Source organism: Cervus elaphus, chromosome 11 (genome assembly GCF_910594005.1).
Source record: "Cervus elaphus chromosome 11, mCerEla1.1, whole genome shotgun sequence".
Classification (NCBI taxonomy): Eukaryota; Metazoa; Chordata; class Mammalia; order Artiodactyla; family Cervidae; genus Cervus; species Cervus elaphus.
This window is the reverse complement of record NC_057825.1, coordinates 6950026-6971795: the sequence shown is the minus strand read 5'-3', so window position 1 is coordinate 6971795 and position 21770 is coordinate 6950026. Positions and strand designations below refer to the sequence as shown.

At 55.1% G+C, this 21770-nt stretch overlaps 2 protein-coding genes and 1 non-coding gene across 7 annotated transcripts; 2 read left to right on the top strand and 1 right to left on the bottom strand.

Moving 5' to 3' along the window:
* Nucleotides 1-2683: 2683 nt before the first annotated feature.
* Nucleotides 2684-9443, bottom strand: C11H9orf50 (chromosome 11 C9orf50 homolog). The gene is made up of 7 exons (XM_043917163.1): nt 8924-9443; nt 8529-8622; nt 8313-8426; nt 5367-5527; nt 3509-3674; nt 3199-3355; nt 2684-2882 (listed from the first exon to the last, which is right to left on the bottom strand). The coding sequence occupies exons 1-7, from the start codon at nt 9441-9443 to the stop codon at nt 2778-2780; spliced, it is 1317 nt and encodes a 438-aa protein (XP_043773098.1). The 3' UTR covers nt 2684-2777.
* NTMT1 (N-terminal Xaa-Pro-Lys N-methyltransferase 1) lies at nt 9400-21443 on the top strand. 5 transcript variants are annotated; one of them, XM_043916626.1, is made up of 5 exons: nt 9400-9668; nt 18876-19037; nt 19163-19375; nt 20077-20329; nt 21053-21443. In XM_043916626.1, the coding sequence occupies exons 2-5, from the start codon at nt 19005-19007 to the stop codon at nt 21307-21309; spliced, it is 756 nt and encodes a 251-aa protein (XP_043772561.1). In that variant the 5' UTR covers nt 9400-9668; nt 18876-19004; the 3' UTR covers nt 21310-21443. The 5 variants fall into 5 exon arrangements, with proteins under 5 accessions (XP_043772561.1, XP_043772562.1, XP_043772559.1 ...); XM_043916624.1 differs by lacking the exon at nt 9400-9668 and adding an exon at nt 13778-13954; XM_043916625.1 differs by lacking the exon at nt 9400-9668 and adding an exon at nt 13778-13954 and having other exon boundaries at nt 18871-19037.
* TRNAG-CCC lies at nt 12790-12862 on the top strand. Its single transcript has one exon. It is a non-coding gene; the product is annotated as a tRNA-Gly (tRNA).
* Nucleotides 21444-21770: the final 327 nt, after the last annotated feature.

Here is a 21770-nt window from a genome sequence, read left to right as displayed (position 1 = left end):
TCTGCGACCCCACGGACTGCAGAACACCAGGCTTCCCTGTCCATCACCAACTCTCTGAGCTTGCTCAAACTCATGTCCATCAAGTCGTTGATGGGCCATTTCATCCAACCATCTCATCCTCTGTTGTCCCCTTCTCCTCCCGCCTTCATTCTTTCCCAGCATCAGGGTCTTTTCCAACGAGTCAGTTCTTCACATCAGGTGGACAAAGTATTGGAGCTTCAGCATCAGTCCATCCAATGAATATTCAGGACTGATTTCCTTTAGGATGGACTGGTTGGACCTCCTTGCAGTTCAAGGGATGCTCAAGAATCTTCTCCAACACCACAGTTTAAAAGTATCAATTCTTTGGCGCTCAGCCTTCTTTATGATCCAACTGACTACAGGAAAAACCACAGCTTTGACTATACAAATCTTTGTCAGTAAAGCAATGTCTCTGCTTTTTAATATGCATCTAGGTTTGTCATAGCTTTTCTTCCAAGGAGCAAGCGTCTTTTAACTTCATGGCTGCAGTCACCATCTGCAGTGATTTTGAAGCCCAAGAAAATAAAATCTCTCACTGTTTCCATTGTTTTCCATCTATTTGTCATGAAATGATGGGACTGGATGCCATGATCTTAGTTTTTTTGAATGTTGAGTTTTAAGCCAGTTTTTTGACTCTCCTCCTTCACTTTCATCAAGAGGCTCTTTAGTTCCTCTTCACTTTCTGCCAGCAACGCTTAGCAAGTCCCTTATCCCAAAGCTGGAGAAGGAAATGGCAACCCACTCCAGTATCCTTGCCTGGAAAATTCTATGGACTGAGGAGTCTCGTGGGCTACAGTCCATGGGGTCGCAAAGAGTCGGACATGACTGAGTGACTTCACTTCACTTTCTGCCATAAGGGTGGTGTCATCTGCATATCGGAGTTATTGATATTTCTCCCGGCAATCTTTGGTTCCAGCTTGTGCTTCATCCAGCCCAGTGTTTCTCATGATGTACTCTGCATAGAAGTTAAATAAGCAGGGTGACAACATACAGCCTTCACGTACTCCCTTCCCAGTTTTGAACAGTTTTAACTGCTGCTTCTTGACCTGCATACAGATTTTCCAGGTGGCAGGTAAGGAGGTCTGACATTCCCATCTCTTGAAGAATTTTCCACAGTTTCTTGTGATTCACACAGTCAAAAGCTTTAGTGTAGTCAATGAAGCAGATGTTTTTCTGGAATTCTCTTGCTTTTTCTATGATCTAACGGATGTTGGCAATTTGACCACTGGTTCCTCTGCCTTTTCTAAATCCAACTTGAACATCTAAAAGTTCTTGGTTAATGTACTTTTGAAGCCTATCTTGGAGAATTTTGAGCATTACTTTGCTAGCATGTGGGATTGAATGCAATTGTGTGGTAGTTTGAGCATTCTTTGGCATTGAAATGAAAACTGACCTTTTCCAGTCCTGTGGCCACTGCTGAGTCTTCCAAGTTTGCTGGCATGTTGAGTGCAGCACTTTCACAGCATCATCCTTTAGGACTTGAAACAGCTCAGCTGGAATTCCATTGCCTCCACTAGCCTTGTTTATGGTGATGCTTCCTAAGGCCCACTTGACTTCACATTCCAGGATGTCTGGCTCTAGGTGAGTGGTCACACCATCATGGTCATCTGGGTCATTAAGATCTTTCTTGTATAGTTCTTCTGTGTATTCTTGCTACCTCTTCTTCATATCTTCTGCTTCTGTTAGGTCCATACCATTTCTGTCCTTTATTGTGCCCATTTTGCATGAAATATTCCCTTGGTATCTCTCATTTTCTTAAAGAGATCTCTAGTCTTCCCCATTCTATTGTTTTCCTTTATTTCTTTGCATTGATCACTTAGGAAGGCTTTCTTATCTCTCCTTGCTATTCTTTGGAACTCTGCATTCAGATGGGTATATCTTTCCATTTCTCCTTTGTCTTTCGCGTCTCTTCTTTTCTCAGCTATTTGTGAAGTCTCCTCAGACAACCATTTTGCCTTTTTGCATTTCTTTTTCTTGGGCATGGTTTTGATCACAGTCTCCAGTACAGTGTTACAAACCGCCATCCACAGTTCTTCAGATCATCTGTCTATCAGATCTAATCCCTTGAATCTATTTGTCACTTCCACTGCATAATTGTAAGGGATTTGATTTAGGTCATACCTGAATGGTCTAGTGGTTTCCTTACTTTCTTCAATTTAGGTCTGAATTTTGCAATAAGGAGTTCATGATCTGAGCCACAGTCAGCTTCCAGTCTTGTTTTTGCTGACTGTATAAAGCTTCTCTATCTTCTACTGCAAAGAATATAATCAATCTGATTTCTGTATTGACCACCTGGTGATGTTCATGTGTAGAGTCATCTCTTGTGTTGTTGGAAGAAGGTCCTCTTCCAACAACAAGCAGCCTTTGGTTCCAGTCAAAGATGGAGGCTGGGGGGGGGCGGGTGGTGGTTCAGAGCAGATGCCTGTTTCAGGTGTGGGCTGATCTAGGTTGACAGAGGCCTGGTTCCCGGTTTGAGGTGTATGGCAGGGTCTCCCACCTCCCAGAATGGTTCACTTGGAAGAAGCCTAGCCCCTAAAGATGCCTCGCTCCCTCATCTTCTGTGACCCTACCCCTTCCATACCCCTTGGTCCAGGACCCCTGAAGACTAGCAACCAGGCACCTGGAAAGGTTTGCAGGGTGAGACCCGACAGCGGACACCAGCCACCTGGGATGCGCGTTTATTTGTGGGTCAGGGAAGGCCTCTCCTCACCCCTCACCCATGTCCACGGCTGGGCTTGGACACCCAGAGTGACCATTCACCTCTGGGTGCGACGTGATGCTGACGGCAGGAGGAGCTGGTACCCCTTGGGGCAGCCTCGTTTCAGGACCGTGTGCAGCACCACGCTGGGCAGGAAGGACTCCTAGAGCGAGAAGGAGGGCCACTTTCGGGGGCCTCCGGGAAGGAGACGGGGTTTCCTGGGCCCAGGGAGCTCTATACTGCAGCCCGAGGGGGCAGACACCACGGTCAGCCCCATTTTACAGATGCAGAAACTGACATTAAAAAGCCCCCACCTATAGCAGGGTAGGAGCTGGAATCTGACCCCCAGTGGTCCAGCCTGAAAGCCCGCCCCTTAGCCAAGCACATACAGAGGCTTTCCCCAGAGGCCAAGCCACCCCACTGGGCATCCTCCCAGCAGGCAGGGCGCTCCAGGTGGCTGGCCGCTGGCAGATGCTCACCAGCTTCTGGCTCCAGGAACAGGGCGATTTGCCCACCTGCTCCAGAAAGGTTTTGAGGTCCCCCCGCTGCCTCTGGGTGGTGGCCCTGGGGATTAAGGGCAGGCTGCTGTTCATGGAAGTGTCCTCAGAGAGGTGGCCTTTCGGCTCCAGGGTAGACCTGAGGGGGACAGGCGCCCATGAGCTGCGTGGACCCTGAGTCTCAGGTCCACGCGTAGCTGGCAGGACCCTCCAGGGCCCAGACTACCGCTGGACAGGGAGGTTTACAGGGGGAGGAGGCGCGTGAATCCCGTCCCCTTCCACAAAGCCTCACAGGGCAGGGAAGTCCCAGCTGAAGGGGCTGGCCACAGTCTCCTCCTTGGCCCTTGAGTACAGGGCTTTGGGCAAGCTCTCCAGCCATCTCCCGACACTCCCGAACACCCGATCTGATGCTGTTGACCGGGGCTTGGCTGTCCTGTTCTCGAAGATGCCCTGCCGGGCTGAAGAAGAAGGGGCATGGGTGAGATCTCTTCCCCGGGCGGGGCCACCTGTACCCCACCCTCCCCCCTCTTCCCTGTGACAGGCAGAGCCCTGTCTCCATGGCAACCCAAGGCTCCCCAGCGCCTTCTGGCTGCCTCCAGAGAAGGCTCTGGTTTTAAAACTATCCTGCATGACTGTTTCTGCCTTTCTTATCCAAGCTCTGCACCGCCCGCCCAACTCTCTCCCCACACACCTACTCCTTTTCCAGCCCAATACAGGCCCCTTTTCCCACCATGGGAAGCCCAGTGGCCCCACAAGGGAATAAAAGCAATGATGCTAAGAATCCCATAGGGTTGGAGTCTTTCCTGCCCAACAGCTGCCCCTCTGGCTGGTCAGGAAGCCTGAAATCCCCACCCTGGTGCCCCGAGGGGATGGCCATGGCCCCTGTGCCCAGCGGCTGCCAAGAAAGTGTCTCCTGTGCCAGCCAGCTACCATTCCCAAGAAACTTTCTCCAGGCCCCCCTCCCTTTCCTGGCACTCCCAGTGGCTGGGGTGGACTCTGACTTCTCAGCTGCTTGTCATCTGCTCTTGGGGCCTTGGCTTCCCCCATCAAATAAAACTGGGCAGAATTTCAGCTTCCCTCTCCAACTTCCTGCCATCCTGATGGCACTGGGTCGGGCTCCTCCTGAATCGGCCAAGGTCCTGGATTTTGAGGACTTTACCCCCAGCAAGGGCAGAAGGAGAAGGGGGTGACAGAGGATGAGGTGGTTGGAGGGCAGCATCGACTCAATGGACATGAATTTGAGCAAGCTCTGGGAGTTGGTGAAGGACAGGGAAGCCTGGCGTGCTGCAGTCCATGGGGTCGCAACGAGTCGGACACGACTAAGCGACTGAACGGTAACAATCCCGAGCAAGGCTTTGGAGCAGCTGTTCTCTGAAAGTGCACACAGTTGGTGCTTAATAAATAAATGAGGCTGTTGGATTGCTGGATCCTCAGAAGAGAAAGGGCTGGGCAGATGGGGAAAGGGGGTCTTGGGAAGGGTCATACTAGAGCGAGGGTGTGTATTCTTCCTGCTTGCCTCTTGTGACACCCACTTCAGAAAACACTGGAAACTGCCAGCACTGATACGACCACATCCATCACCCAAGAGCCGAGAGCAAAGTTCTCCCCGGGGAACCTGGGACTGATACTCGGTTCTGAGCTTCCTTGCTGGACCAGGCAGTGCCAGCCTCCCACAGAGATGTGATCTTCTAGAACTTTCTGGACACCTCCTCAGCCAGGCCCCTGAGGTCTGCCTTCACAGATCTGGGAAAAGCTTCGGGTGTCTCAGTTCCCACCTTCTCCAGCCCCTGGAGGCCAGATGCGGGGTCTGCAGGCTGTGGGTACGGGTTCCAAGGTGGGCAGAGGATACAGCATGTGGGAACCCTTGGTAGTGAGCAAGCCTTCCGTGATGGCCAGGCCTGGGCACACCCTGTTCTCTGGACCCACCTGCTCCCTGGCACCATCTGCCTTGAGCCACCTCTGCTGGACCTCAGACCCTATACACGGTCCTTGAAGGTCACCCTAAGAGCCTCTGGAAAGGCCAGTTCAGGGGCCTCCTCTGTGGGGTCAGTGGCCGCTTGGCCTTTGCAGTACCAGGGCCCAGTCTCTGCTGGCCAGGTTGCAGGCTGGAACTTTCTGGAGTCCCGGGGCTCCCCCTCCTGTCTGCTCACCGGCACAGCTGCGTTCCCAGTAACGGAGCGCTGTGTCCCGCAGTGTCTCGTCAGCGAATCTCACTCGGAAAGGGCAGCATCGCCTGCGGCGCCCTGGGCCTTCCCCCGAGGAGCTGTGGGTGAGCACAGCCTTGAGCTTGGGGGCATGGGGAGCCTGGGGCCTGGTGAGAGAGACGAGAGGGGCTCAGCCTCCATGCCACCCCGGCAACACACACCTCCACCGGAGCTCTCTGTGGGATCCTGACCATCCTTCCTGAGCACTTCCTGCCCCCCAAAGCGATGGATCAAGCATGTAACTGGCATCAGCCCACCAAACTCACACAACCCTGTGAAACACGATTATTAGTCCCATTTTACCGATGAGGAAACTGAGGCACAGAGTTTTTTTGATTTTTTTCTTTTTTTGCAACTTGCCCAAGATCGCACAGCTGGTTAGGGGTGGGACTGGACTGTGAATCCTGGTTCCAGAGCGGGTACTCTTGTACATCAAGCAATTCAGCAGAGAGAAGAAGCTGGGCAGTCCCTGGGTTTTAATTCTAACTCTTGGAGCCTCAGTTTCTTTGTCTGTAAAATGGGATCATCGTGCCCACAGTACAGGGCTGGGAAGACGTGAAAGAGACTGAAAAGCACCCCCACCCCCACCCCCCATGGTCTGCAGGGCCAAGAGTAAACATCTCTGAGAACTGTTCCCATAGTCGTCAATTTCAACTATGAAACATCCCAGTCCTGTGACATGGGGCAGGCTACCAGCAGATCTCCCCTTTAAATGATGTACTGTGTATTGTGGGCAGGATAACAGCATCCTTATAAGGGTTTGCATGAGTGCATGCTAAGTCTCTTCAGTCGTGTCAGACTCCTTTGCGACCCTATGAACTATAGTCCGCCAGGCTCCTCTGTCCGTGGGAGTCTCCAGGCAGGAATGCTGGAGTGGGTTGCTGTGCCCTGTTCCAGGGGGTCTTCCTGAACCAGGGATCAAACTTGCATCTCTTTTATCTAACCTGCATTGATAGGCGGCTTCTTTACACTAACATCCCCTAGAAGTGCTCTAAGAGTTTGGTGAGTATTAGATAAAATGTGAGGCATCTAGTATGGAGCCTGGCCAGGGGCCTTGGCTCAGTAAAGGGGATCTGTGATTATTACATTTATTGTTATTCATTTCAGCCTCCAGAGCAAGGCTGCAGGACGGTGTGCTTGATTCATTGACGGCTCTGTTATTCAGAAATGCCATGTTCGATCTTAAGCACATGCCTATGGATATACTTGTTTCCATTTATCTGACTACATCTTTATGTCCATGTGGACACAGAGAGGACACTTTTCATGAGTCCCTTAAAGAGCCAGGCAGCCAGGAGATGACCAAGACGGTGTTGGCTACACGCATTGGGACCTAGTTACGCAACAGTGATGTGCATCTATAGGCGGTGTCTTCCTGGAGCACTGAGTCAAGAAAGGTTCTGAGGCTCAGTGGGGGGAGAATTGCTGTGGTCAATTAGTAATGTTTGCCATGGGCCCAGGATGAGAAGGAGTGGCACGTCTAGTGTGTATACTGTCCCTGGTCTTTAAACTCAAGGACGATGCTCTTCACCTTCCGTCCAGGGTTAAGCAGGAGGAACTACTTCTGCATTATTTTCTCCCTCCCTTAGAGCTATTGCATCCAGGTCCAGCTAGGTTCCAGTGCCCAGGCTCTTCCGACTTCCATTCCTTATTCTGTTTCTCCCAATATTTGACACATGTGTTGTGCTCAGTCGCTCAGTCATGGCGGCTCTCTGTGACCCCATGGACGGTAGCCCACCAGGCTCCTCTGTCCATGGAACTTTCCAGGCAAGAATACTGGAGTGGGTTGCCCTTTCCTTCTCCATTGACTTCTTCCCTGGGTCTTCCCTGGTGGCTCAGAGGTTAAAGCGCCTGCCTGCAATGCAGGAGACCTGGGTTCAATCCCTGGGTCGGGAAGATCCCCTGGAGGAAGAAATGGCAATCCACTCCAGTATTCTTACCTGGAGAATCCCATGGACAGAGGAGTGTGGCGGGCTACAGTCCATGGGGTTGCAAAGAGTCAGACATGACTGAGCGACTTCACTTTCTCCATTGACATATAGTAAAAGTGAATCAAAGTTAGAGGAAGAGATGGATGAATGAATGGCAGGGTGGGTGAAAGAATGGGTTGGTGGGTGGGTGGGTGGATGGACTGATGGATGAATTAGTGAAAAGGTCTTTTTTATTTGGCACACCACTCGGCTTGCAGGACCTTAGTTCCCCAACCAGGGGTAGAATCCAGGCCACAGAAGTGAAAGCATTGAGTCCTAACCACTGAACTGCCAAGGGAATTCCCAAAAAGGTCTTAATATAAGGTTTGGATCTTAGGAGGATAGGTAGATGTATGGATGCATGGGTGGATGAATGATTATGTAGATTGGTATGTAGACTGGCTTCATGATTAGATTAGTGATGGACAATATCCTGGATTTACAAGTGGATGGAAGGATTGGTAGATGATCAATCACTGAATTCATGGATAGGTGGATAGAATTGTGGGAGTTTGTGAATAGCTGGATGACTGGCTGGCTGGCTGGTGGAGAGATGGATTAATGAATCAACAGGAGACCTGATTCATGAGTGGATGGATTGATGGAGAGGTTCATGAATAGATTGTAAAAGACCTGGTTCACAGATGTATGCAATGGTGGATGGGTGAATAGGAGAATGAATATATGAATGGATTCATCAATGAATTATGAGTGTGTGGGTAAAAGATCTGATTAATGAATGGGTGGATGAATTCATAGATGTTGATGGATCATCCTTAAACAGGTTGGGAAAAGACCTGATTCATGGATGGACATATAGATGGATGAACAGGTGGACAGATGGATAAATTCTGAAAAGACAGAGGAAGGAAAGAAATGTTCTTTCTCCCCACCCCCCTACCCCCATCCTCCCACAACTCACTGATTGGCCTTGACCGTGGTGAACTGCGGGTAATCTCTACTCAAGGGCCCCAGGACAGGTGTCTGATGAAGTAAAATCTTCTTAAGGCTATTCTTGAGGTAGGATGACCGGCCCCTTGAAAACAAATAGGCCATACCTGCTATGAGTGACCAGGGTCCCCCATGGTCAGGGCATTGATGACAACCCTGTCCCCACGAAGAGGTCACTGATGCTTACCCAAGGTCTGGGAGGAAGGGGGAGCTGGAACACCAAGGAGGACTTCCGTTGAACTCTGACGTAGGATGCCTTTGATGTTGAGATGCTGAGGGTGCTGGGGTGGGTGGGGGGACAGAATGAAGTAGAAAGAGTTATGAGCCTTCGCTTGGGGACAGTCTTTATTAGGGTGTTCCTGGTTGCATGGCCTTGGGCCTGTTTATTCATCTGTACAATGGCAGACCCGCCCTCAAGCGGTGGTTGTCAGGATTCTGCCAGCCCTGCTTCACTAATGCAAGCATCCTTCTATGCCAGGTGCTGTGACCCCCACCCCGACCACCGCCACCCCGACCACCCCCACCATCGGAAATGACGCAGCCCCGCCTTGCCCCGCCCCCTGGGGGCCGTGGGGGCCTCACTCGGTGGGAGGAGCCGTTCCGCAGACTCAGCCCTGGACTGTCGCAGGAACTGCCGGAACCGGCCCGGGAGAACTTCTCCTAGGAGGGAGCCCAAGGAATCGGAGGTCTCCTTGGCCGAGCCCCTGCGAGGGTCCTCGCGCTCTCCGAGCTCGGGGCATGCGGGCGCCGATTCGGGGGGCTCGCCGGCCAAGAGCAGGGGCGGCAGCAGCAGCGACCTCAGCCCTGTCCGGCTCCTTGCCGGCCGCTGGGCCACGGTGGGCAGGACCGGCAGGCGGGACCGGGAGCGCCTGAAGCCCAGCCCGGGATCGGAATACAAGGACTCACACGCGGGGGCCTGCCACCACTCGGCGCCGCTCTCCGAGGCCCTCAAGCCCCCGAAGACCCTCGTGCCCGAGGCTGCTCGGAGCTCGGGCGGCAGCAGCCTGGGCAGCCGCGGGTCTCTGCGCCGGCGATCGCCACCGCCGGGGAGCCCCTCGGGCGCCACCTGCTGGGCCCAGAAGCTGGGGCGACGCCGGGTCATGTCTGGCCCTGCGCTCAGCTCAGGGCATCCTCACGCCAGTGGGGGGCGGAGGGGGGGTGCCGTGGGAAGTGGACAGGAGGGCGTAGACCAGCCCCCCAGGCCATAGCGCCCAGAGCGCGGCAGTGTGGTTCGGGGGGTACCACCACTGGCCCGCCAGACAGTAAAAAGTGGCTTCAGGCTAGAGCGCCCCGATCCTCTGTTTCCTCACCTGAAGAAACGGTGACGGTAAGAGTACCCACCTTTTCAAGTTGCTGTGACGTTTAAATGAGCCAGCAGATGTAAATGGCTTAGAATAATGCCAGGCACATTGTACGTGCTTAACAAAGCCTAACTGCTATTATTATTTTAAAATTATTATTATTTAGAATGTAGTCTCAGCTCCATTACTTACTGGGGCTTCCCCGGAGGCTCAGACAGTCAAGAATCCCCCTGCAATGGGGGAGACCTCGGTTCCATCCCTGGGTTGGGAAGATCCCCTGGAGGAGGGAATGGCTACCCACTCCAGTATTCTTGCCTGGAGAAGTCCATGGACAGAGGAGTCTGGCGGGCTCTACAGTCCGTGGGGTCCATAAAGAGTTGGACAAGACTGAGCGCTTTCACTGCCATTACTTATTAGCTGTGCCCTTGCCGCAAGCCAGTTAATTGCTCTCAGTGCCCCCATCTATAGAATGGGGATAACCCAGGGCCTGCTCCTTTGTGAGAATGAAACCGCACCACGTGGAAAGCACTTCACACCTGGAGTGTTCAACTTCTTCTACTGTTACTAGCGCTCAGGTGGAAATTGGGAAAGCTGGAACCAGCTTAAAAGGGTGGTTTGCCCTGCAGTTGCCCATTCCTACTGGAGCCCCAGAGTCCCTTGAGTGGGAGCTTCTTGAAAATACAGACGCCTCAGATTCCGATTCACTGGGTCTGGGGTCAGGTCAAGACACTTATTTTTAACAAAATTCCCCTTTGGAGACACGGCCCCAGACTCCCCCCACCCCACCCCACCCCCGCCCCCGCCCCAGCTTCTGACACTGAGATCTGAGCCTGCTTCCTCCCTACCACACCCCACTCCCCAGATTGCTGACAGCTCTGAACCGGCTTCCCAGGTGGCACCGTGGTAAAGAATCTGCCTGCCAAGCAGGAGACTCAGGTTCAATCCCTGGATCGGGAAGATCCCCTGGAGGAGGAAACGGCAACCCACTCCAGTATTCTTGCCAGGAGAATCCCATGGACAGAGGAGCCTGGCGGGCTGCAGTCCATGGGGTCGCAGAGAGTCAGACATGACTAAGCATGCACCCACGCACACATGCACTGACCAGCTGCTAGTGTCACACTCACCCTAGTACGGCCTTGGGGGTGGGGCCAGAGACGGCCCCCTGAGTTTAGAGCCCCTTAACAGGTGGGCTGGTCCTTGGGGGAGCCCATCTTCCCGGCCTGGTCCCTCTGCTGGCCCCTCCCTGCTGCCTCCATGCCTTTCCAGAGTGATTGTGACCCGCCTGGCACTCAGGGCCAAGTGGGCGCTGAGGCTGCCTGTGGGGGAGGGCAGAGGGCGGGGCTGTCATGCTCAGGATGTCAAAGCCACAGTCACAAACGGGCGTGGGGCTCCCCGCCAGGGCAGCCAGGCCCAAAGCAGGGATGAAGGGCTGGGGGGTTCAGTTACCCCCTCTGGACCTGGGAGGCTCAGGTGGGTCAGGTTTGGGCTGGGGTGGCTCTGGAGTTAGAACTTGGAAGTCTGGGCAGTAAGAATGCGGTGGGCCTGGAAGCTGCGAGAGCCAGCTTTGAGCCTGCGCTCTGCTTCTGCACGCTGTGTGATGCAGGTTAAGTCTCTCCTTTCTCAGGGCTCCATGATAATATGGACAGTTGGGCTCCATCTGTGACTCTCGGTTGGGAGGGGGCAGGGAGGAAGCTTGTACTAAAACTTGAGTGAGGAACAAGGGTAGTTTGGGCAGTGATTTCACTGGCCTGGTAGGATTTTACAATTTGAAAATGGAAAAAAAGATGACTTTGAATTCACATTACAAGATGTCTGCCTGGAGGAGGCATCCCAGATAATGTAATGGATTTCTTTTCTTTTTTTTTTTTTTTAAATTAGTTATTTGGCTGTGTTAGGTCTTGGTTGTGGCATGCAGACTCTCCATTGCCTCAAGCGAGGTATCTCGTTGTGATGTACGATCTTTTGTTGTGACTTGTTGTGACATATGGACCCTCCAGCTGGGGCACGAAGACTCATTTTTCTCCTCAGCATGTGGGATCTTAGTTCCCCCACCAGGGATTGAACTCATGTCCCCTGCACTGCCAAGCAGATTCCTAACCCCTGGGCCACCAGGGAAATCCCAATGTAATGTATTTCTGCAAAGACTCCTCAACCAGGGATGGAAGAGCATCCTTCCTTGGGAAGTTAGAATATTGAGTGGGGAGGATAAGAAATTTTTTCTATTTATTCTAAGGGTGTGTAAATTTTTAGAAAATGAATGAGGAACACCAGACTACCTAGATGATTTCTAAGGAACCATCCGGCCCATACATGCTGCGGACATTTATTGAGTATCTACCATGTGCAAGCCTTGGGAATTCAGTGACTCGAGAGACTTTGGAGGTCAGCGGCCCAGCCAGACCTGGAAAAGTCTTGGAGTCCAGATGCAGGGAAGGGACTTTGTCTTCCATGGACAGAAAAAAAAAAAATAAAGGTAGAGGTGAATTTTTAGGCACCCCTAAAAGATCTAGACTCAGAGCCACACCCACAAAGATTATAGAAATTTCCTGATTGAGGCTGCCCAAGATTTATCCTCTTGCCGTAGAGGTGTGGAAAACGAAGCTTGGGAGAGGGGCCCCAGGCCAGGGAACCAAGTCTTAACTGGAGTGCCCTAGGGAGTCATGTATGGATGTGAGAGCTGGACTATAAAGAAAGTTGAGTGCTGAAGAATTGATGCTTTTGAATTGTGGTGTTGGAGAAGACTCTTGAGAGTCCCTTGGACTGCAAGGAGATCCAACCAGTCCATCCTAAAGGAAATCAGTCCTGAATATTCATTGGAAGGACTGATGCTGAAGCTGAAACTCCAATACTCTGGCCACCTGATGTGAACAGCTGACTCATTGGAAAAGACCTTGATGCTGGGAAAGATTGAAGGCAGGAGGAGAAGGGGGCAACAGAGGATGAGGTGGTTGGATGGCATCACTGACTCAATGGACATGAGTTTGAGTAAACTCTGGGAGTTGGTGATGGACAGGGAGGCCTGGCATGCTGCAGTCCATGGGGTGGCAAAGAGTCGGACATGACTGAGTGACTGAACTGAACTGAACTGAAGGGAGGATGCTACATAATATGAACAGAACTGGGGACTCAATAGCAGGTCAGGGGACTTCCCTGGTAGTCCAGTGGCTAAGACTCTGTACTCCCAATGCAGGGGGCCCAGTTTCAATCCCTGGTCAGGGAACTAGACCCCAAATGCAACAACTAAGAGCCCACATGCTGCAACTAAGACCCAGCTCAGCCAAATAAATAAATATAAAAAAAAAAAAGCAGGTGGGGCTTTTCAGGGCACCCACTTCCCCACCATAGCTTTCACTTCATTAGAGCAAACACACTTTAAGAACCTCCTGTGTGCAATGTCCAGGAGGCACTGTAAATCTAAGCCAGGATGTCAGTTTAGGAAAAAAGAATTTATGATAAATATTGTGAATATTATGCTATACATGAATATTGTGACGAATATTATGAATCAGTTTCTATTTACTGACAGCCGGCTCCAAACACAGGGCTGAAGGCTCAACTCACAATATCCCACAGATTAACCCTCCAAGCATTGAAAGATGACTAATTATTCTGTGCATCTGGCGGAAGTAGACTGAGGCTTGGAGAGGTTCACAAGGCCTTCTACCTGCAAATTCACAGGTTCATCTCGGCTGCTTCAGGGACCAATTCAGAATTTGTGTATGGGAGGAACCTGGGAGAGGGCAACCTTTCGAAATGGAAACTTCATGGACTTGTTCTGCTTATTTGGAGTGGCAACCCCTTGGCACTGTCAAGGGTATTTTTTTTCTTTACCTATTTATTTTTTTGGATCTGTATATTTTAAGGATGTTAATTGTTATGGGTAGAGTTAAGGCTTGAATAAGTCTCTCCCCCCCCCCCCCCTTTTTTTGTAACCCAGGGGAAGACCCACAAAAGGCTCTTTTTAAGCCGTCTCCAAATGAGCTGGTGCACAAGCCGGAGGCGGAATAAGCTCTGCCCTGCGGCTCTGTAAAGGCAGGGAAGTTCTCGAGTTAGGGCAGGAGCCCACGGGGGCAGGGGGGCGGGGACAAGTCGCGCGCGGGCGGAGCCCGGAGCGGTCCCGCCCCCAGAAGCCCGGAAGTGACGTGAGCGGACAAAGGGGGCGCGCGCCGCGAGGTGTCGCTTCTAGCCAAGGTTGGACGGAGCAGGTCGTAGTCAGGTGGGGGTCTTCGCTGTCGCCGCCGCCGCCGCCGCCGCCGCCCTCTTTTCCGCTTCCCCGTCCTCTTCTCCCGCGTCCCAGGAGCCCCCACCCGCGGTGAGTAGCGCGAGGCGGAGCGGGGTGGGGGGCAGAGACAGCGGCCGCCGGGAGAGGGGAGGCCCCGGACCCCAACCGCCTCGGTGCCGTGAGGCCTCCCCGGCTCCTCACGTGACCCGAGCGCAAGCGGGCTAGGCTCCACGTGCGCGCTCGCGGAAGGTCCGCCGGCCGGCCCTGGGCCCCCGGGGTCCCGGGCTGGAGGAAGGCTGAGACCCCGCAAGCCTGATCAGGGCACGGCCCCCACGCCAAACCCCGCCGCCGCCAGTTCCTTTCCCTGTCTGAGCCTCAGTTTCCCCTGTGCCAGACGGGTAAGGCGCGCACCCGCAAAGGAGGGTGGGTGTGAGGATTCAGGAAGAGCGCTCGGATCACAGTCGGGCACAGGGTATCCTGCTCGTTACACAGGCGTCGCTCTCATATTTCACTTTGGACCCGACCCCAGTGACGGCTCAACAGAGGTGCTATTTCTAAAGACAGCCCGCCGGCCCCCTGAGCCCTTGGAGCCAAGGTCAGCCTGTTGGCAGAGAGGCTGCCATAAATCTGAAGGCCCAGGCCCTGCTGCCCAGTCAACTGCGACTCTCTTTGGATCTTGGTGTGTCTGTGCGACAAGGGTTAGAAACAGCTGGTGTCAGAGGCCCTGCCGGTGGGGCCGGGCTGTACTGCACGTGGTCTGGATGTATAGAGTCTGCTCAGTGAGATGGCCTGAGCCCCTCCCCTGGGAGAAAGGGGACCTTGAGCGGGGTCAGAAGCCTGGATTCTCTCCTTGTTCTGCTTCTAGTTTCCTGTGTGTGTGCATCGCTTCATTTTAGTGAATGGTTTTTCTCTCTCTGTGTACCAGGGACCGTGGGAGGGTTGGAAGTAAATACATGTGACATGCTTTGGTGGCGACCAGAAACCCTGGAGTCCCCAAAACCTCGGGGGTTTCTGTGCCTACGTGGCCGGAGGCTTGCTCCCCTCTGCTGCCATTGGCAGAGCCATTTGAGCGACTGGATTGACCACACTGCAGTAGCAGTAGTGATCCCTTAGGTGTGACCAGCACACCACGGTTTATAGGGCCTTTCAGCACAGTTTCTCATTAGATCTTCACACTTAGCAGAGAGAATTGATGAGCGTCTCATTGGACAGAGGTTTTTTGTGGGTTTTTTTTTTTGTTTTTTTTTTTTTCAGATTAACATGTGCCCAGCAGTGTCTGGACCACTTTTCACTTTTATATCCACATTTAATCATCACAGCCCTCCTGTAAAGTCAATAGTGTTCCTGTTTTATAGATAGAGACACCTTCTTAACTGAGGTTGTGTCTTATCTGAGCTTACACAGCCAGGGAGAGGCAGAGCCAGCATTCAGACCTGGTTCATTCATCATCAGGAGTTTAATCCCCTCCCCTCTTTTTTGCATCTTCCTTGTGCCCTTCCTTATGACATGATTCCTTTACGTGTCAAGGTCCACTGAATAATCTCATTTACAAGAATTTCACTTACAGGCGATGACAGTTTAGACACCATTCTCTGTCGCAGATCCTGGAAGAAGAGTAGTTGCTGGGACGGCTGCCCAGGGTCACCCTAAACACCTTGGGGTGGGGGGATGACCATGAAGGATGCCCAAACACATTGCACTCTGAGAAGCAGAAGTTCCCTAATGAGCAAAGGGTTTCTTTTCTCCTCCGAGCTCGTTTAGAGCACTCACAAAGCCAGACTGTGCCCAGGCCCCTTCCCATCCCTGCAACCATGTGGCTCCTTCCTGTGATCTGGACTGAGTGTAGGAGGACTTGCAGTTTGATCGATAACCCTGCTGTCCCCTCTGACTCCTAGGGACCTCCTGCCCACCCCATCTGGATGCCAGGAGGTCCAGGGTGGACAGGGCCCAGGAGTCCTGTTTACTAATGAATCCAAGCCGTTAGAACAAATGTCAGCGTCACCCTTGCCATTTCCCAGCCTGGCTGTGCCTCCCTGGCTTATTCCCAGCCTCTGCCTGTAAGTGGAATTCTCGTCAGTGAGATTATTCAGGGGACCTTGGCATTTAAAGGAATTGTGTTGTATGGCTTTTGGTAAAGCAAAAAATTATACTGTCAGTAAAGGGCTTCAGTGTTATAGATTGGAATGGTTACATCTTTGTTTGTAGGATTTTCTGAAGAAGTACAGAATGGCTGTAGCCGCACAAAGGTCCTTCTTTGGTTCCTTCAGCAACCAGTTAGTACACCGCCACTGTGTATCAGGTCTGAGGCTAATGGTGTGTCAGGCAGTGTCCCTGCGCCCAGGAGCCGTGTCTGCTGGGGGGGAAAGGCAGACAACAGGCAGAGGGAGAGAGTACAGCTACGGGGCGTCTGGCCCACAATTATTCCGTTCCTTTGATCGACAGAGAATTTTGTTGACTACCTGTGAGCTATGTGGAATGCAAGAGAAACACAGGGATGCATCTCAGGGTGTCGCCACTGCTTTCTCAGGCAGTTTGCAGTCCAGTGGGGAGAGGGACACAAACACAGAACCAGAAGTTTGTCCGAGGGGGGGCATTGCTGTGTGGTGTGGAAGAGCTGGCTTAGGCACTCTCCTTCCAGGGTGGTGGCTGGGGGCGGGTGGGACGCTGTGACAGGGTTGCCGTGGCCCCTGTTGGCCAGGGCCAGGGAGTCCACTCGGCCTTGCCGACCCTGCCCACGTAAGCCGCCCCCAAGCCCAGTCAGGTTACACGGTGACATTCGAGCTGGTGGCTCCCTCTCCTGTTAGCTGTCAGGGAGCCACACGGATGGCCACTCTGCCGCAGCTCGCACGCTTGGGGACTGGCAGGCCTCTGCGTCTTTGCTGTGCGTGTCCCTACAGGCTGGAGGGACAAGAGTCCATCCTCACAAGCAGCATGCCGCGTCCTCCTCCTGATTGGGCAGTAGTCGCTTCAGGGGTTGGGACACGGGTGTGGGACACCGCCCTGATTGGGGTGGGGGGCAGTATTTGGAACCCAGGCCCCCCCAGCCTGTTACCCCAGAGGGCTCTTGGGTTGGTGCAGTAACTGGAGCCATCGTCACTGGAGTCCCAAGCCCCGCAGCTGCCCGGGGAGATTGGTCCTAGAGTTGATTCAGGAGTCCGCAGAAGGACTGGAGCAGGGGTCTCTGGGGGCGCAGTGGAAGGGGCCTCCGAGGGTGGAAACCTTAGCCGACCCGGGTCGGACACGTGGATCTGTCGGCCCTCATCTGTTCCTCGGAAGGCCAGTGTGTGATCTGGCCCCTGAGAAAGCTGGGATCCGTGGAGGAGGCGGCCCCCTGCCCAGCAGCTCTCACCCGCCAGGCCGGCCTCTCCCTGGTGACCCCACTCACCGGTGGGGTCTCCAGAAAGGACTGTGTCTCTGAGTTGTTTGGGCAGGGCACGCCTGCTGCTTCTGGAAGGTTCCTTCTGGGACAAGTTCAGAATACAGGTGTGGGTTGGAGGCTGGCGACAGACACAGGAGTGAAAATCTTCAGCACGCCTCATTTTTGTTTCCCTTCTCTCCTCCTGGTCTCCAGGCTGCGTCCTGAAGGCCCATGCTGTCCTCGGGCACTTTCCCATTACTTCTCTTGAAGCATTCCTCGGTCTTCGGGGGTTCTCAGCTCTTTGCAGGACTGTACCGACGGGGCGGGGGTGGGCTTAACTACAGCCCCGTGGAGTTCTGTAAAGGGAGCGGAGTGAAGCCCCCCGGAGCACAGACGTGTGAGGGGCGTCGCCTCTGCACCCAGTGACCCCTGTGGGCTCGGTGCTGGGACGCGGTGGTGAAAAGGCCCTGCCTGGAGGCCAGGCAGTCAGTAAACAGCTCATTTCAGAAGAAACACACACACTCTGAAGGCAGCAGCCGTGGGCAGTGGATAAGGGTGCACCTCGGGCAGGTCAGGGCAGGCCTCTGGGAGGAGCTGACACTCAGGCTGACACGCAGTGATGGAAATGAGCTGCCCATGTGGGGAGGCCTAGGGCGTGGCAGGTGCGCGGGCCTCCCGACCTCGGGCAGGATGCTCGCGTGTGCGTCCACCCCTCCTCTGCACGGGGCTCCTGAGGACCCTGACCTGGCCCTGCCTTCCCACGCTGGGTCCCTGCCCACCCTCACCCTTCAGAAACTCGGCTGATCGCTTCCCCGTTAGTGACACGCGGCAGCCAGCCGGGCCAGCCCTCTGTGCGGCATGCATGCCACGCCGTCTCCGCTCTGTCCCTGTCCCCATCTGGAGTGTTCCTTGTCCTCAGGGTTTGCCTTCTCTCAGCCGCTGCCCCATCTGCCATTCGGAAGGGACTCCTCCATGCCTCGAGTTCCCGTAACACTTTCTGTCTCAGCGAGAGGCCTCGTTTCTGCCTGGTGTTTGCATTGGTTCCATTCGGGGATCGGGCTTTATCTGGACCAGCCCTGTGCAAGAGAGCATCTGTAGACCAGTGTTGTCCTGGGGAGAGGGGTGCCCCTCCCTGCCCCGCGTGGCGCACCAGCCGGCAGGTGTGGGGTGCGGTGGGCCTCCGTCCTGCTGCGGGGGCCTGGCCGGCCGCCGGTCCTCTCACCCCGGAGTCCACTCAGCTGCCAACACCGCCTTCCGGATCTCACGTCTCAGGCCACTTCCTGCTTAACCCAGGGTAGTGGCAGCTTGCTGCCCTTCGGGGTGAAGGCTGAGTTGGTAACCGTTACCTAGAGGGCCCCGGGTTTCCCCTGGAAGAGCCCCTTGCCCTCACATCTTCCAGTCACTGCGCGAACGCGTCCTCCCTGCTGTCGGCTGCTGTGTCACCGCCCCTGGTGCCCGTCGTCTGCCCGCCCCGTGCCTCTCTGTGGCCTCACACACGCACGATGGTGTGTGTCTGCTGCCTGTCTCCGCGTTCACAGCACTGCACCCCACAGTGAGCCTGTCCACGTGCTCGTGACTGAAGCTGGGAGGCGGGGTCCTCGGGGTCCCAGAGAGGAGGCTTCAGTTCCGCGCTTTGCTCTCCTTTAAGTGTAGGTCAGGATCCTGTCTACCCTGGGGTCAGAAGCCGCCCGGTCTGGTGTCCTGTCGGGAGAGGAAGGATGGAGAAGCCGGGACGCCGGGTCTCCTGCTCTGACATGAAGATGGCTTTGCGAAACGACTCGAATGCAAGAGTCAGGAGGCACTGCCCTCCGAGGGGTAGGAGTGGGCGGGGGTTGGGGGTGCCCCTTGGCATCAGACAGGATCGCGTGACCAGCAGCCGCCGTGCCAGGAGACTGGGGCCCGAAACCTGACTGCCTCACCCACTTCCCTTTCCTTCTCAGGAGCCGCTGCCGCTGAGTTTGGTGCCTGAGCAGAGACGTGCTGCTGAGAGCATGACGAGCGAGGTGATCGAGGACGAGAAGCAGTTCTACTCCAAGGCCAAGACGTACTGGAAGGAGGTCCCGGCCACCGTGGACGGCATGCTCGGGGGGTATGGCCACATCTCCAGCATCGACATCAACAGCTCCCGGAAGTTCCTGCAGAGGTTTCTGAGGGTAGGCAGGTCCGGTGTGCTCTCCAGGAGGAGAGCTCATGTCCACCGCCCAGGCCTTGATGAGCGGGTGGGGCGGGCCAGCTCACAGGCTTTGCCGCAAGGTCCCCCGCCAGGAGCCGGCTGTCATGCTGGGGCCTCCTGGTGCCGGCACAGAGCAGCCTTCTTGCAGACTGTTCTGTTTTTCCAGAGGTGGAAACCTTTGCCCTCCTGCCATGTTTGCAAAAATCTGGGCTGTGGGTGTTGGCTGGTCTGCTGAACACAGGCTCCCAGTTTCTCGTTCTGCTGCCTCCTCTGTGGCAGCCTGGCAGGGCTGTGACCGGAGCCTCCCCAGGCCGCCTCCCTGCCTCTCCCTCAGCACGCATCGAGGCTGCTGTTGCCCCTCACTCTGCCCGCGTGCCAGCCTCCCAGGTGCGTTCACTGAGTGCCCTCTTCTTTCAGCGCTTCTCTCCACGGTCCTTCTGACGGGAGTCTCGGGAGAGAGAGGAGATGAGTGTATCTGTTCGGGTTAATGTCTTTAAGCGGAGGTTGGCTTTCATTTCAGGAACACGTGGCCCAGATAAAGGCTGTGTTGTGCTCACACCAGCCACCAGCCTGTGCTGATCTGAGTAGTTCCGGGGGCTCTCAGGGAAAGGCCCTTTGCAGAGACAGTGTCCCTCTGGTTTTCTAACCCTTCTCTTTAGTCTGTCTTCTCTGCTGCTTCAGGAAGGCCCAAACAAGACAGGGACCTCGTACGCCCTGGACTGCGGAGCCGGCATTGGGAGGATCACCAAGCGGCTGCTCTTGCCTCTCTTCGGAGTGGTGGACATGGTGGACGTGACAGAGGACTTCCTGGTCAAGGCCAAGACCTACCTGGGCGAGGAGGGCAAGCGAGTGAGGAACTTCTTTTGCTGCGGCCTCCAGGACTTCAGCCCCGAGCCACAGTCGTACGATGTGATCTGGATCCAGTGGGTGATAGGTGAGCCTCCTGCGCCTCTCTGCGCCTTCCTGCCTGTCTCTGCTCCTGCAGGTGGGGGGCCAGCAGGGGCTTCTCAAATCCTCCCTCCCTAGGGCTCCACCTCGAAGGTTCATTTGTTTCCACATTTTGTCTCAACTCCGTATCTGCTGCAACCCATTTGGGGGCAGTTTTTTGTTGAAAAAAAATTTTTAATTTTCAAGTTTTAACGGCATTCAAAGAATGTGGAATTAGTTTTGTTAAGGAAGGGGTTTTTAGGAAAAGTGGAAGCCTCGCGCCCCCCGTGCTGTTTGTGGGGAGCGAGCCCTGCCCTGCCGTCCTGTCTGGCCCCCGCTTAGCCTGACGGCACACTCGGGGTGCTCTTCTCGGGCTGCTCATCTGGCAGCAGGCCTCCCCACTGCAGGCTGGGTGGCCCCGGCCTGCCGGGAGCCCACGGGGTCCAGCCCTGAGTTCTGTTCGGGGTTGTAATGTAGGCGAGGAGCTTGGCTGGGTGCACGCCCCTGGCCCAGGCTAGGAGGGTTGGGTGGAGGGCAGGTGTGGGGCAGGTGGTTTCTGAGCCCATTTCCGCTCCAAGTGGGGTTTGGTGAACCCCTCCGGGCTGTTGAGAGCCAGCGCGCCCTGTGTGTTCAGCACAGTCAGCGCTCAGGAAGGCAGTAGCGGTGCCGAAGGCCACGCGGGGGCCTGGCGGGCCCGGCTCTCCCCAGTGACGGCCTCTGCCTCCCCCAGGCCACCTGACCGATCAGCACCTGGCCGAGTTCCTGCGGCGCTGCAAGCGGGGCCTGCGTCCCAACGGCATCATCGTCATCAAGGACAACATGGCCCAGGAGGGTGTCATCCTGGACGACGTGGACAGCAGTGTGTGCCGCGACCTGGACGTGGTGCACAGCATCGTCCGCAGCGCGGGCCTCAGCCTCCTGGCGCAGGAGCGGCAGGAGAACCTCCCGGACGAGATCTACCACGTCTACAGCCTCGCCCTGAGATGAGCGGGCCGGCGCAACCAGGGACCAGTGTGGGACCGGGGGACTGGCGGCCGGGCAGGGCCCAGAAGCGCCACGTCGGTGGTTCGGGAGTGTTGAGCGGGGCCACTAAATACAGCTGTCTGCCGTCCACTGCCAAACAGGCTCTTTTTCAGAGAGGCGCAAGGGAACTCGATCCCGAGCGGTGCTGCTGGATGGGGCGGTGAGGCTGGAGGTGGGGACTGGGCCCTGCAGCCCTGCGGACCCCTGGGCCCTTGTGCTCCCATGAGAAGCGAGAGTGAGTCCCTCACCGCCAGGACACCAGCTGGCCTTCCAGCCACAGGCCTGGCTGCCTCAGGAGGAAGAGAATGACCCTTAATGCAGCTGCTGAGGACTGGGCCTCAGGGTAGGAGGGGAGCTGGGCCTGTGGGGCCTGCAGGTCTGGACCTCCTGGCTGCCAAAGCCCATGCGGCACCTGCTGAATCATG